Consider the following 14,956-nt stretch of genomic DNA (forward strand, 5'->3'; position numbering starts at 1 on the left):
CCACCACTCATCCCCCTGTGACGCTGGGTGACCAGCCTCACCCACCTGGCTTCAGCTACAAGCTGAATACAAAAAACAAAATGATAATAATGAACATTATTATCATTTTATTTTTTGTATTCAGCTTGCAGTTGAAGCAGTGGGATGACACTCCTCGGCCTTAGCGGAGGAGCTGCCACTGCAAGGATTAAGGAGTGTCCTTTGCATTCTGCACTTGACAGTACCTGGAACTGAGACAAAACTTGCTCACATATGGGTCAACTACACCAACCCAGGAAGCCTAATAACTGATGCACCACACACACATCCCAATACTTTTCAGCTTTAATGTGCAGATTTGTCACTGAGCTCCGCCATTCTCCATCTATAGAGGGTTGAAGCAGTGTCCCCATACCTGTACATGCATTGTGAGCTTTGGCTTTGCCTCTAGCTTTCAATGAAAGTAGCTGGCATGTTCTGTGCTTGCTCAATGAGTTGTCACTTGGTCTCTACATGCAGGTCTCATCTCACCAAGTACACGCAGAACAGTGCTACTGGGGAGACCTGCATATAGAGGCCATGACACAGCTTGTTGAGCATGCTCAATGCAAGAATATTGCTGTGACCTTTAGATAAAGATCAGTTCTCAGCTCTCTGATCATGGCAGAGCAGGGACACTACTACGACTGCAGACAGACAGAGGCTAATTACAGCACAGATGTGCATGAATGAATCAGGCATAAGTTGTGACCTCATGCAGTGCTAGGCCACATTACAGTTCAATGACCATATGCATATCCAGATATAAGCTAGATCCCAGATCACTTGCCTCTTACCCTCCCATAACTAGCTTTTTACTACCCTACACCCAAACTCTCTTTCTTTCTCCTTTCTGCCTTTACTGGGCTTTGACATATGTGGCAGAGCTTTCCTGTTAATACATACATTTTATATCCAAATTCAGCAAACACTCAAAACGTGATTGGAGGATGCTTTCAATAAGTATAACCACTGGTAATCACTTGGGGTCGCATTCAAACCCATCATTCTTTTACCCACCATGCCATCCCAGATTAGACAAAGCCATATTCAAATCAGTCTTGACCCTTCACCGATAGGAACAGTCCAGTCCGAGATGACAATCAGGTATTCAATGAACCGGAACACAAGCAACCCAGGACCGGTTTCTCCCTGATTGGTTTCTTTAGTCGGTTTAACTTGACTCTAATGGCACAGTGAAGGACCCACATCTGTGCATACCCTTGGCCACTTAGAGGACGGTACATCAAATACACAAAAGGTGATGGGAAGATGCTTGCAATAATTCTAACCACTACCAATCGCTCAGCATACCATTCCAAACCATTGTTCTTTTGCCCACCATAGTAATTATTAGTATTGTGATAGATAAGGTTTATATAGTGGTAGTACTTAATAAATTGCCTTCTTTGGTAAAATACAGCTGTGCGTGTCTTCTATTTCCAGGTTCCCGGGTGAGAGTTCACACATCTACAAATAACCTATGTGAATAAGAGTTTCTTTGGTAGGGTGGTCAGACTCATAACACTCTGAATCTGGATGAGCCTAACTCGTCATAGGGAAGAGTGAGAGACACCTGTCTGACCCTATTTTCTCCAAAGTGGATGCAACATCCATTACTTCTTGTGGCTAAGGAGATCTAACCTGGTGTGCCACTTGAAATGGGGAGGTACATGACAGGTTCCTGAGTGGGCACAAACTTTCACCTCTTCATCCATTGGTTCATAACCTCCCTCAGGGTCGGCTTGGTGTAAACTTGGCTCTCAACCTAATCCAGTGGACCCCAGCACTTTTAACCCACTTATCAAACTAATATTAGGGGACAAATGCAAAAAGTATGAAACAAGGAGCAAATGTGAATATGTACAGTTTGTAGGTAGCTGAGAAAATGGTTAGTGTTGTTACTTCTTAGGCTACCATGTGAAATTGTAATACAATCAGTGTTTGCTACTGTACCTGGTGTAAATCACATTTAAACCCTCTGCGGAAACGCATTTGCAACTTGTTTCACACATCACACAATTTATTTTGTAACTTGTAGAGCGTGCAGCTACTTCCGACTGAGGTGTCCGGGTGCTAAGGCAGTCGAATAACACAGGGCACACGCAAGTTTAGTAACGGTTGAAGAGCCAGGTTATTAGAAGGCAGGTTTAGGTTCAGCCAGGCGGAGAGGGAGCGGCATGGCATTCCACAGTTTTGCGGTCCTAACCGCATAGGCTCTACCGCCTACCCTCGATTTGCGAAAGCGGGGAGTGGTGAGGAGCTTCAGGTGGTTAGATCTCAATGCCCAGTCATGCTGGTAGTGTTGGAGTCTGAGTCTCCAGTAGGCCGGGCCTTGGCCCCTGGTTGCTCTGTAAGCCAGGGTGAGTGCCTTGAATTCTTTTCTCCTTTTGACAGGTAGCCAATGGAGGCTTCTTGGATGGGGAGTGATGGGGTGACGGTAAGGCACCTTGCAAATGAGTCTAGCCTACTGTAGAGTTTGATGACAAAAAAGTACAAAAATGAGAGGGAATGCTCCTTTGTTTTGTTTTTGGCTTTTGTTTAGCAGCCGCGGCTGGCAGTGGGAGTAAATGCAGGGCGGTGATGTGGGGAGGGGGAGGGGCAGGGTGGGGGGTAGTAATGTATGGATTACGGAGTTTTACAGGTAATTAAACATTTAAATAAATAAAACGAATTTCATTGCGCACACTGCATCGCATTTTGGGATGCAGTGTACTCAACAAAATTTGTTTTATTTATTTAAATGTTCACTTACCTGTAAAACTCCGTAATCCATACATTACTACCCCCTACCCTGACCCTCCCCCTCCCCACGTCACTGCCCTGCATTTACTTCCACTGCCGGCCCCGGCTGTTGTTTAGTGTACATTCTTCCACTGATACGACATGTGTGCACCTTCCATGGTACATGATCACTTTCCAATTATTCTATCACAGTCCAGAGGTCAGATTCGGCTAGTGAGGACGGGCTATGAGTAGTGCTAGTGGTCATTTTCTGATGTGGGGGACTCATCCAAGTAACCGTGAGTTAGATACCTGAGAAACCACGGAAATGTGGGGAGCAATAGAGTTTTCTTGGTACAGTATGGATTATAATGAGTCCTTCACATTATTTCAGATCGTCCTATTGTGCCAGATGGAACCCTCCAAAACGTAAAAGGTTCATGAGGCACTATATCATTGTATATTGAGTAAGACCTTTCTCCTTATCTCTCCTGCACCAGCAGTAGGAATGAACTTGTTACCAACACGTGTGCACTATATGTTTTATGTGTGTCCTTGTCTAGTCTTTGACATTTTTTTACAGGTTGCATGGATAATTAACACATGATCTATATGTGGTACATAGCAACACCCCACTTTTTCCTGAAGGTCACCATTACCTGGAGGATGATAGTAATAAATAGTGAGAAAAAGAATTAATATGTGTTTTTCTCCCTCTAGGTCTTCACCACACGCCGATTTGTCGAAGAAAGACTACGCTAATGATTTAGTAACTAGGTACATTACACCTATAGTTCACTTTTTCTGTAATTTTTGTATAATACACTTTGATACGTATATACATGTGAGTAAGGTGGATCTCTGTGCAATTCCAGTCCTGAAGAAGGAGGCTTTGAACTCCTAAACATGTCCATGTAGACGCACAAACGAGGTTGTTGTACTTAACTATACACTCACAACCTCACATTGCACCCCTTTTAACAATACTAGCCGGTGGCTTAATAAAAAAAAATAATTCCTACCCCACGAGCCAGGTATTTTTTATCTCTCACTCACTTTAAACTCACCACTCACATACGTCCTCTTACCCACACACATTCACACATAGTCCAATAGAAAGTGCTCCCACGTAGCCGTCGGTCGCAGCACGCCGCATCCCGTAGGGGGGTGCGAAGACCCCGATGATGAAGCATGACACCAAGGGGCCTGTTGGTGTGTGAGGGGTATTTAAACACCACTGACTGTTCCCCACCACTATAGGGATTAACTCAAACTGAAAACTGAATGCACATGAACTCTGCTGCAAGTGTTTAAAATCGTAAGTTATTGCTAATCACAGCGCCCCTTCTCTGAGGTCAGCGACCCGTGTGGCCACACCAGTCGCACTGCCCTAAAGCCCTGGCTGCATCAATTACGTTTTCATCATTCCACAACCAATCACACTGCACCTCACCTCTGTCTGCCCTGCAAAAATGCATTCCAATCTAAATCTTCAAATTAAATTAACTTCTCTCAATTTAAGCACCAGTAGGATCTGATAGTCATGAAGATACACAAGTCTGATCATGTCTAGTTAGAGCTGAGGTAAGCTACAAATACAATAAACCCGATTATTGTCCTAAATTTGTACACACATTTCTCTGTAATAGAAATCCTCGCTAAATGTGCACACTGTTGTGAGATCACAAGGATATTACTTTACTTTTAAATAACGTTGTGTTGTTCTTGTGAGTAACTGATGTAAATTCTACTAATCTCATTATTTAAATTATTAAGTACGTATGTGCTATGCTATGAATGTAAACGATACAATAGCTGCAAATATTCAATTTCAGATTATAGTAGTAGATTTCATGCCTGAGGTGGTTAGGCTATGCATAGAATATAGTGTACGATATACCATTCCATATCCATTATTGTTTATGAAGAAATATAATATTCACAGAAAAAAATGCATTCATCAGCTATATCCCAAAGCTTTTACTCATCAAAATATTTGCCACAGTAACGTAGTTGTAAATTAATTTTAGGGAGGTAAGGGGAAAGAAAGAAAGAAAGAGAGAGAGAAAGAAAGAAAGAAAGAAAGAAAGAAAGAAAGAAAGAAAATATAAACAAAGAAGGAAGGATGCAAAAGAAAAGGAAAAGGGAATGGAGGATGGAAAGGAAGAAAAAAATGAATGAGAAAACAAAAAAAAAGAATGTAACAAAGTAGAAAGAAAGTTAGAAAGAAAGAAAGAAAGAAAGAAAGAAAATATTAACAGTAAGGAAGGCAAGAACTAAGGATGGAAAGTACAAAAAACAGAAAAGACAGCTGTGAATGATGAAATACAGTTGAAAAAATACACAAATGCAGTGAAGAAAAAAGGAAAATTACAGGACGATGGTAAGCTGTAAATACAAAAAATTTGATTACTGTCCTAAATTTGAACACACATTTCTCTGAAATAGAAATCTTTTCTAAATGTGCACACTGTTGTGAGATCACAAGGATATTACTTTACTTTTAAATAACGTTTTGTTGTTCTTGTGAGTAACTGATGTCAAATCTACTAAACTCATTATTTAAATTATTATGTACGTATGTGCTTTGCTATGAATGTAAACGATACAATGGCTGCAAATATTCAGTTTCAGATTATAGTAGTGGATTTCATGCCTGAGGTGGTTAGGCTATGCGTAGACTATAGTGTACGATGTACCATTCCATTTCCATTATTGCTTATGAAGAAATATTATATTCACAGAAAAAAATGCATTAATCAGCTATATCCCAAAGCTTTTACTCATCAAAATATTTGCCACAGTAACGTAGTTGTAAACTTAATTTAGAGAGGTAAGGGGAAAGAAAGAAAGAAAGAAAGAAAGAAAGAAAGAAAGAAAGAAAGAAAGAAAGAAAGAAAGAAAGAAAGGAAGTAAGAAAGAAAGAAAGAAAGAAAGAATAAACAAAGAAGGAAGGATGCAAAGGAAAAGGGAAAGGAGGATGGAAAGGAAGAAAAAAATAAATGTGAAAACCAAAGAAAAGAATGTAAGAAAGAAAGAAAGAAAATATTAACAGTGAGGAAGGGAAGAACTAAGGATGGAAAGTAAAAAAAAACAGAAGAGACAGCTATGAATGATGACATACAGTTAAAAAATACACAAATGCAGTGAAGAAAAAAGGGAAATTATAGGAAGATGATAGGAATTGAAAGGAAACATTAAACAAAGACAAGAGGGAAAAGGTTACAATAGAGAACGCTTGATCCACGGGTCTGGAGTTGCTTTGCTCCCCACCTACCCCGTTTTTGTCGAAGGCCCTGAACATGTGCTCCACGTAGTCGGCCGCTTCTTGGTTGTCCGCGACCCCGAAGAAACGTTTGAACTCGTGCATGAAGAGGGTCCCGCTCGGACACTCCACCACGAACTTCTTGTACCATTCCTGAAGCTCGGCGACGTCTATTTCAACGGTGCTGTCTTCATCGCTGAACTCTTGTCCCATATTCCGCTCGAGGTAAGAGGGGCGGCCTTTCCAGCCCTGGCCGCTTTTGTCCCTGCCACGTAGGTGATTCTACCTTCCAAAGGACCCTCTGCACTCGAAAGAAGTCTTCCTACCTCCCAATTTCCGTGGCCCTGTGTACTATTTCTGGAGTTTCTTTTCTCGCTGTAGCACTGCTGCCTGAGTTATTAGCTCGTGCAGCCTGCATTACAGCCCGCCTCGGCCCAGGCGGCTCCTGTTAAACCCGCCCCACATGTGGTGCAGTAATAAATTGAGCTAAGCCGATCTAATACTATTAGGAGGTTCTTAGCGAGACCTCCATTTGAACTAAATCCACTTCCCTCCTTAGGATGCTCGAGGTGTGGCCAGAGCACCGCGAGGGCTTCCTGCAGGCTTGAACTGGCTGCTTATCTAGCACAGCCTTATGAAATTACTCCAGATGGTCTCCACTGCTTGTAAGAGAAGAAGAAGGGGGGCCCAGAGCACAGATTCCAGAACAGCGAAGCCCATGGCGCCTCAAAGATCAGGGTATAGTCTAGAAAAGGATAAAAGTTAAACTCCAGTAGAAAAGCAACCACGGGCCGCAGTTCTGGTCACAAATCATTGAACAGTTAGCGGCACATCAAAGGAAGTGGTAACTGATTTGCAAAGGGGAAGAGTTATTTTTTGTGTAGGAGGGAGGAGTAGACAGTGGTTCAGGGACTCACTGCCCTCCTCCTCTGATGTTTTCACAAAAGGACAACTTTTATTAGGTCTCAGCAGCGAGACCTATTGTTGTATAAATGCCTCCCAAGGGAGACAGACAGGTGCACGAGCCGCTTAGGGTATGTGGACGCGCTTTGCGCTTTGCGCACACACACAGCGTTACTGAAGGCCGAAGGCACTCACAAACGCGAATACACACAGCATACACACACAGGCGCACACACACACACACACACCGCTGCCGCCCCCCCACGCACGCGCACACACACACACACACACACACGCCGCCGCCCCCCCCACAATTAAGCCCCACTTACCGCATCAGTGGCCTCAGTCGCCACTCCTGACGTCTGCTGCCACCGCGGGGGCTTCTCGCATAAGAATGCAGAACTGGATGAGATTCCTCGACTCCGGAAGCACCCTGCAGATCCGAAGCGTCCAACATCCATGAGGTCGCTGTAACTGCGGCCTGCATCGGTCCCTGGCCGGTCCACACCGCGGGGGCTCCTCGTCCTCTCAGGCAGGGGCTGTGCACTGCTGTGCACGTGTGCACGCCCCTGATGACGTGCGCGCCCCTGGCGACCCTCACGCCCGACCCCAGGTCTGCCCAGTAGAACGGCGCTCACTTCATCCCTCTGTGAGGCAGAGGGTGAGTGTGAGTGCAGAGTGCCGAGTGTGTAGTAGTGAGTGGAGAGTGAGTGTGCAGAGTGTGAGTGCAGAGTTGTGAGTGCAGAGTGTGAGTGCAGAATGAGTGTGCAGAGTGCAGAGTATTGAGTGCAGAGTGTGAGTGCAGAGTGATTGTGCAGAGTGCATAGTGAGTGTGCAGAGTGCAGAGCAGTGAGTGAAGAGTAGTGAGTGCAGAGTGAGTGTGCAGAGTAGTGAGTGCAGAGTAGTGAGTGCAGAGTGCAGAGTAGTGAGTGCAGAGTAGTGAGTGCAGACTGAGTGTGCAGAGCAGTGAGTGCAGAGTGAGTGTGCAGAGTGAGTGTGCAGAGTAGTGAGTGCAGAGTAGTGAGTGCAGAGTAGTGAGTGCAGAGTGCAGAGCAGTGAGTGCAGAGTAGAGAGTGCAGAGTAGTGAGTGCAGAGTAGTGAGTGCAGAGTAGAGAGTGCAGAGTAGTGAGTGCAGAGTACTGAGTGCAGGGTAGTGAGTGCAGAGTAGTGAGTGCAGAGTAGTGAGTGCAGAGTGCAGAGTAGTGAGTGCAGAGTAGTGAGTGCAGAGTAGTGAGTGCAGAGTGCAGAGTAGTGAGTGCAGAGTAGTGAGTGCAGAGTAGTGAGTGCAGAGTGCAGAGTAGTGAGTGCAGAGTGCAGAGTAGTGAGTGCAGAGTAGTGAGTGCAGAGTGCAGAGTAGTGAGTGCAGAGTGCAGAGTAGTGAGTGCAGAGTAGTGAGTGCAGAGTGCAGAGTAGTGAGTGCAGAGTAGTGAGTGCAGAGTAGTGAGTGCAGAGTGTGAGTGCAGAGTGCAGAGTAGTGAGTGCAGAGTAGTGAGTGCAGAGTAGTGAGTGCAGAGTAGTGAGTACAGAGTGCAGAGTAGTGAGTGCAGAGTAGTGAGTGCAGAGTAGTGAGTGCAGAGTGCAGAGTAGTGAGTGCAGAGTAGTGAGTGCAGAGTAGTGAGTGCAGAGTGTGAGTGCAGAGTGTGAGTGCAGAGTGTAGGTGCAGAGTGTGAGTGCAGAGTAGTGAGTGCAGAGTAGTGAGTGCAGAGTAGAGAGTGCAGAGTTGTGAGTGCAGAGTAGTGAGTGCAGAGTGTGAGTGCAGAGTGTAAGTGCAGAGTGTGAGTGCAGAGTGTGAGTGCAGAGTGTGAGTGCAGAGTAGTGAGTGCAGAGTAGTGAGTGCAGAGTAGTGAGTGCAGAGTAGTGAGTGCAGAGTGCAGAGTAGTGAGTGCAGAGTAGTGAGTGCAGAGTAGTGAGTGCAGAGTAGTGTGTGCAGAGTAGTGAGTGTGCAGAGTAGTGAGTGTGCAGAGTAGTGAGTGCAGAGTAGTGAGTGCAGAGTAGAGAGTTCAGATTAGTGAGTGCGAGTAGTGAGTGCAGAGTGCAGAGTAGTGAGTGCAGAGTAGTGAGTGCAGAGTAGTGAGTGCAGAGCAGTGAGTGCAGAGTAGTGAGTGCAGAGTAGTGATTGCAGAGTAGTGATTGCAGAGTAGTGAGTGCAGAGTAGTGAGTGCAGAGTGCAGAGTGCAGAGTAGTGAGTGCAGAGTAGTGAGTGCAGAGTAGTGAGTGCAGAGTGCAGAGTAGTGAGTGCAGAGTAGTGAGTGCAGAGTAGTAAGTGCAGAGTAGTGAGTGCAGAGTAGTGAGTGCAGAGTAGTGAGTGCAGAGTAGTGAGTGCAGAGTTGTGAGTACAGAGTAGTGAGTGCAGAGTAGTGAGTGTGTAGAGTAGTGAGTGTAGAGTGCAGAGTGCAGAGTAGTGAGTGCAGAGTAGTGAGTGCAGAGTAGTGAGTGCAGAGTGCAGAGTAGTGAGTGCAGAGTAGTGAGTGCAGAGTAGTGAGTGCAGAGTGCAGAGTAGTGAGTGCAGAGTAGTGAGTGCAGAGTAGTGAGTACAGAGTAGTGAGTGCAGAGTAGTGAGTGCAGAGTAGTGAGTGCAGAGTAGTGAGTGCAGAGTAGTGAGTGCAGAGTAGTGAGTGCAGAGTAGTGAGTGCAGAGTAGTGAGTGCAGAGTAGTGAGTGCAGAGTTGTGAGTGCAGAGTGTGAGTGCAGAGTGCAGAGTAGTGAGTGCAGAGTAGTGAGTACAGAGTAGTGAGTACAGAGTGCAGAGTAGTGAGTGCAGAGTAGTGAGTGCAGAGTAGTGAGTGCAGAGTAGTGAGTGCAGAGTAGAGAGTGCAGAGTAGTGAGTGCAGAGTTGTGAGTGCAGAGTAGTGAGTGCAGAGTAGTGAGTGCAGAGTGTGAATGCAGATTGTGAGTGCAGAGTGTGAGTGCAGAGTGTGAGTGCAGAGTGCAGAGTAGTGAGTGCAGAGTGCAGAGTAGTGAGTGCAGAGTGCAGAGTAGTGAGTGCAGAGTAGTGGGTGCAGAGTAGTGAGTGCAGAGTAGTGAGTGCAGAGTGCAGAGTAGTGATTGCAGAGTAGTGATTGCAGAGTAGTGAGTGCAGAGTATTGAGTGCAGAGCGCAGAGTAGTGAGTGCAGAGTAGTGAGTGCAGAGTAGTGAGTGCAGAGTAGTGAGTACAGAGTACAGAGTAGTGATTGCAGAGTAGTGGCTGCAGAGTAGTGAGTGCAGAGTAGTGAGTGCAGAGTGCAGAGTAGTGAGTGCAGAGTAGTGAGTGCAGAGTGTAGAGTAGTGAGTGCAGAGTAGTGAGTGCAGAGTAGTGAGTGCAGAGTAGTGAGTGCAGAGTGTGAGTGCAGAGTAGTGAGTGCAGAGTAGTGAGTGCAGAGTAGTGAGTGCAGAGCATTGAGTGCAGAGTTGTGAGTGCAGAGTTGTGAGTGCAGAGTAGTGAGTGCAGAGTGCAGAGTAGTGAGTGCTGAGTAGTGAGTGCAGAGTAGTGAGTGCAGAGTAATGAGTGCAGAGTGCAGAGTAGTGATTGCAGAGTAGTGATTGCAGAGTAGTGAGTGCAGAGTAGTGAGTGCAGAGTGCAGAGTAGTGAGTGCGGAGTAGTGAGTGCAGAGTAGTGAGTGCAGAGTAGTGAGTGCAGAGTAGTGAGTGCAGAGTGCAGAGTAGTGAGTGCAGAGTAGTGAGTGCAGAGTAGTGAGTGCAGAGTGCAGAGTGCAGAGTAGTGAGTGCAGAGTGGTGAGTGCAGAGTAGTGAGTGCAGAGTGCAGAGTAGTGAGTGCGGAGTAGTGAGTGCAGAGTAGTGAGTGCAGAGTAGTGAGTGCAGAGTGCAGAGTGCAGAGTGCAGAGTAGTGAGTGCAGAGTGGTGAGTGCAGAGTAGTGAGTGCAGAGTGCAGAGTAGTGAGTGCGGAGTAGTGAGTGCAGAGTAGAGAGTGCAGAGTAGTGAGTGCAGAGTAGTGAGTGCAGAGTGCAGAGTGCAGAGTAGTGAGTGCAGAGTAGTGAGTGCAGAGTAGTGAGTGCAGAGTGCAGAGTGCAGAGTAGTGAGTGCAGAGTGGTGAGTGCAGAGTAGTGAGTGCAGAGTAGTGAGTGCAGAGTGCAGAGTAGTGAGTGCAGAGTAGTAAGTGCAGAGTGTAGAGTAGTGAGTGCAGAGTAGTGAGTGCAGAGTAGTGAGTGCAGAGTGTGAGTGCAGAGTAGTGAGTGCAGAGTGTGAGTGCAGAGTAGTGAGTGCAGAGTAGTGATTGCAGAGTGCAGAGTAGTGAGTGCAGAGTAGTGAGTGCAGAGTGCAGAGTAGTGAGTGCAGAGTAGTGAGTGCAGAGTAGTGAGTGCAGAGTAGTGAGTGCAGAGTAGTGAGTGTGCAGAGTAGTGAGTGTGCAGAGTAGTGAGTGCAGAGTAGTGAGTGCAGAGTAGTGAGTGCAGAGTAGTGAGTGCAGATTAGTGAGTGCAGAGTAGTGAGTGCAGAGTAGTGAGTGCAGAGTGCAGAGTAGTGAGTGCAGAGTAGTGAGTGCTGAGTAGTGAGTGCAGAGTAGTGAGTGCAGAGTAGTGAGTGCAGAGTGCAGAGTAGTGATTCCAGAGTAGTGATTGCAGAGTAGTGAGTGCAGAGTAGTGAGTGCAGAGTGCAGAGTAGTGAGTGCGGAGTAGTGAGTGCAGAGTAGTGAGTGCAGAGTAGTGAGTGCAGAGTAGTGAGTGCAGAGTGCAGAGTAGTGAGTGCAGAGTAGTGAGTGCAGAGTAGTGAGTGCAGAGTGCAGAGTGCAGAGTAGTGCGTGCAGAGTAGTGAGTGCAGAGTAGTGAGTGCAGAGTAGTGATTGCAGAGTAGTGAGTGCAGAGAAGTGAGTGCAGAGTAGTGAGTGCAGAGTTGTGAGTGCAGAGTAGTGAGTGTGTAGAGTAGAGAGTGTAGAGTGCAGAGGGCAGAGTAGTGAGTGCAGAGTAGTGAGTGCAGAGTAGTGAGTGCAGAGTGCAGAGTAGTGAGTGCAGAGTGCAGAGTAGTGAGTGCAGAGTGCAGAGTAGTGAGTGCAGAGTAGTGAGTGCAGAGTAGTGAGTGCAGAGTGCAGAGAAGTGAGTGCAGAGTAGTGAGTGCAGAGTAGTGAGTGCAGAGTAGTGAGTGCACAGTGCTGAGTAGTGAGTGCAGAGTAGTGAGTGCAGAGTGCAGAGTAGTGAGTGCAGAGTAGTGAGTGCAGAGTGCAGAGTAGTGAGTGCAGAGTAGTGAGTGCAGAGTAGTGAGTGCAGAGTAGTGAGTGCAGAGTGCAGAGTGCAGAGTAGTGATTGCAGAGTAGTGAGTGCAGGGTAGTGAGTGCAGAGTGCAGAGTAGTGAGTGCAGAGTGCAGAGTGCAGAGTAGTGAGTGCAGAGTAGTGAGTGCAGAGTAGTGAGTGCAGAGTGCAGAATAGTGAGTGCAGTGTAGTGAGTGCAGATTAGTGAGTGCAGAGTAGTGAGTGCGAGTAGTGAGTGCAGAGTGCAGAGTAGTGAGTGCAGAGTAGTGAGTGCAGAGTAGTGAGTGCAGAGTTGTGAGTGCAGAGTTGTGAGTGCAGAGTAGTGAGTGTGTAGAGTAGTGAGTGTAGAGTGCAGAGTGCAGAGTAGTGAGTGCAGAGTGCAGAGTAGTGAGTGCAGAGTAGTGAGTGCAGAGTGCAGAGTAGTGAGTGCAGATTAGTGAGTGCAGAGTAGTGAGTGCAGAGTAGTGAGTGCAGAGTAGTGAGTGCAGAGTAGTGAGTGCAGAGTAGTGAGTGCAGAGTGCAGAGTAGTGAGTGCAGAGTAGTGAGTGCAGAGTGTAGAGTAGTGAGTGCAGAGTAGTGAGTGCAGAGTAGTGAGTGCAGAGTAGTGAGTGCAGAGTGTGAGTGCAGAGTAGTGAGTGCAGAGTGTGAGTGCAGAGTAGTGAGTGCAGAGTAGTGAGTGCAGAGTGCAGAGTAGTGAGTTCAGAGTAGTGAGTGCAGAGTGCAGAGTAGTGAGTGCTGAGTGCAGAGTAGTGAGTGCAGAGTAGTGAGTGCAGAGTGCAGAGTAGTGAGTGCAGAGTAGTGAGTGCAAAGTGCATAGTAGTGAGTGCAGAGTAATGAGTGCAGAGTGGTGAGTGCAGAGTAGTGAGTGCAGAGTAGTGAGTGCAGAGTAGTGAATGCAGAGTAGTGAGTGCAGAGTGTGAGTGCAGAGTAGTGAGAGCAGAGTGCAGAGTAGTGAGTGCAGAGTAGTGATTGCAGAGTAGTGAGTGCAGAGTAGTGAGTGCAGAGTGCAGAGTAGTGAGTGCAGAGTGCGGAGTAGTGAGTGCAGAGTAGTGAGTGCAGAGTAGTGAGTGCAGAGTAGTGAGTGCAGAGTAGTGAGTGCAGAGTGCAGAGTAGTGAGTGCAGAGTAGTGAGTGCAGAGTAGTGAGTGCAGAGTGCAGAGTAGTGAGTGCAGAGTAGTGAGTGCAGAGTAGTGAGTGCAGAGTAGTGAGTGCAGAGTACAGAGTAGTGAGTGCAGGGTAGTGAGTGCAGAGTAGTGAGTGCAGAGTAGTGAGTGCAGAGTGCAGAGTAGTGAGTGCAGAGTAGTGAGTGCAGAGTGTAGAGTAGTGAGTGCAGAGTAGTGAGTGCAGAGTAGTGAGTGCAGAGTGTGAGTGCAGAGTAGTGAGTGCAGAGTAGTGAGTGCAAAGTAGTGAGTGCAGAGCAGTGAGTGCAGAGTTGTGAGTGCAGAGTTGTGAGTGCAGAGTAGTGTGTGCAGAGTAGTGAGTGTGCAGAGTAGTGAGTGTGTAGAGTAGTGAGTGCAGAGTAGTGAGTGCAGAGTAGTGAGTGCAGAGTAGTGAGTGCAGAGTAGTGAGTGCAGATTAGTGAGTGCAGAGTAGTGAGTGCAGAGTGCAGAGTAGTGAGTGCAGAGTGCAGAGTAGTGAGTGCAGAGTAGTGAGTGCTGAGTAGTGAGTGCAGAGTAGTGAGTGCAGAGTAGTGAGTGCAGAGTGCAGAGTAGTGAGTGCAGAGTAGTGAGTGCAGAGTGTGAGTGCAGAGTAGTGAGTGCAGAGTAGTGAGTGCAGAGTGCAGAGTAGTGAGTTCAGAGTAGTGAGTGCAGAGTGCAGAGTAGTGAGTGCTGAGTGCAGAGTAGTGAGTGCAGAGTAGTGAGTGCAGAGTGCAGAGTAGTGAGTGCAAAGTGCATAGTAGTGAGTGCAGAGTAATGAGTGCAGAGTGGTGAGTGCAGAGTAGTGAGTGCAGAGTAGTGAGTGCAGAGTAGTGAATGCAGAGTAGTGAGTGCAGAGTGTGAGTGCAGAGTAGTGAGAGCAGAGTGCAGAGTAGTGAGTGCAGAGTAGTGATTGCAGAGTAGTGAGTGCAGAGTAGTGAGTGCAGAGTGCAGAGTAGTGAGTGCAGAGTGCGGAGTAGTGAGTGCAGAGTAGTGAGTGCAGAGTAGTGAGTGCAGAGTAGTGAGTGCAGAGTAGTGAGTGCAGAGTGCAGAGTAGTGAGTGCAGAGTAGTGAGTGCAGAGTAGTGAGTGCAGAGTGCAGAGTAGTGAGTGCAGAGTAGTGAGTGCAGAGTAGTGAGTGCAGAGTAGTGAGTGCAGAGTACAGAGTAGTGAGTGCAGAGTAGTGAGTGCAGAGTAGTGAGTGCAGAGTAGTGAGTGCAGAGTGCAGAGTAGTGAGTGCAGAGTAGTGAGTGCAGAGTGTAGAGTAGTGAGTGCAGAGTAGTGAGTGCAGAGTAGTGAGTGCAGAGTGTGAGTGCAGAGTAGTGAGTGCAGAGTAGTGAGTGCAAAGTAGTGAGTGCAGAGCAGTGAGTGCAGAGTTGTGAGTGCAGAGTTGTGAGTGCAGAGTAGTGTGTGCAGAGTAGTGAGTGTGCAGAGTAGTGAGTGTGCAGAGTAGTGAGTGCAGAGTAGTGAGTGCAGAGTAGTGAGTGCAGAGTAGTGAGTGCAGAGTAGTGAGTGCAGATTAGTGAGTGCAGAGTAGTGAGTGCAGAGTGCAGAGTAGTGAGTGCAGAGTGCAGAGTAGTGAGTGCAGAGTAGTGAGTGCTGAGTAGTAAGTGCAGAGTAGTGAGTGCAGAGTAGTGAGTGCAGAGTAGTGAGTGCAGAGTAGTGAGTGCAGAGTGCAGAGTAGTGAGTGCAGAGTAGTGAGTGCAGAGTAGTGAGTGCAGAGTGCAGAGTAGTG

At 47.0% G+C, this 14,956-nt stretch overlaps 1 protein-coding gene across 1 annotated transcript in view; it reads right to left on the reverse strand.

The window, feature by feature from the left end:
* GUCA1B (guanylate cyclase activator 1B) overlaps positions 1-6,368 on the reverse strand; it is a 230,825-nt gene extending 224,457 nt beyond the window's left edge. The window contains exon 1 of the mRNA XM_078644485.1: positions 6,020-6,368. Within this exon, the coding sequence (XP_078500611.1) occupies positions 6,020-6,220 (201 nt within the window). The 5' untranslated portion in view covers positions 6,221-6,368. The remainder of the gene's footprint in view (positions 1-6,019) is intronic.
* Between the last annotated feature and the right edge of the window lie 8,588 nt (positions 6,369-14,956).

This window comes from Lissotriton helveticus, chromosome 5_1 (assembly GCF_964261635.1).
Source record: "Lissotriton helveticus chromosome 5_1, aLisHel1.1, whole genome shotgun sequence".
NCBI classification, from domain to species: Eukaryota; Metazoa; Chordata; class Amphibia; order Caudata; family Salamandridae; genus Lissotriton; species Lissotriton helveticus.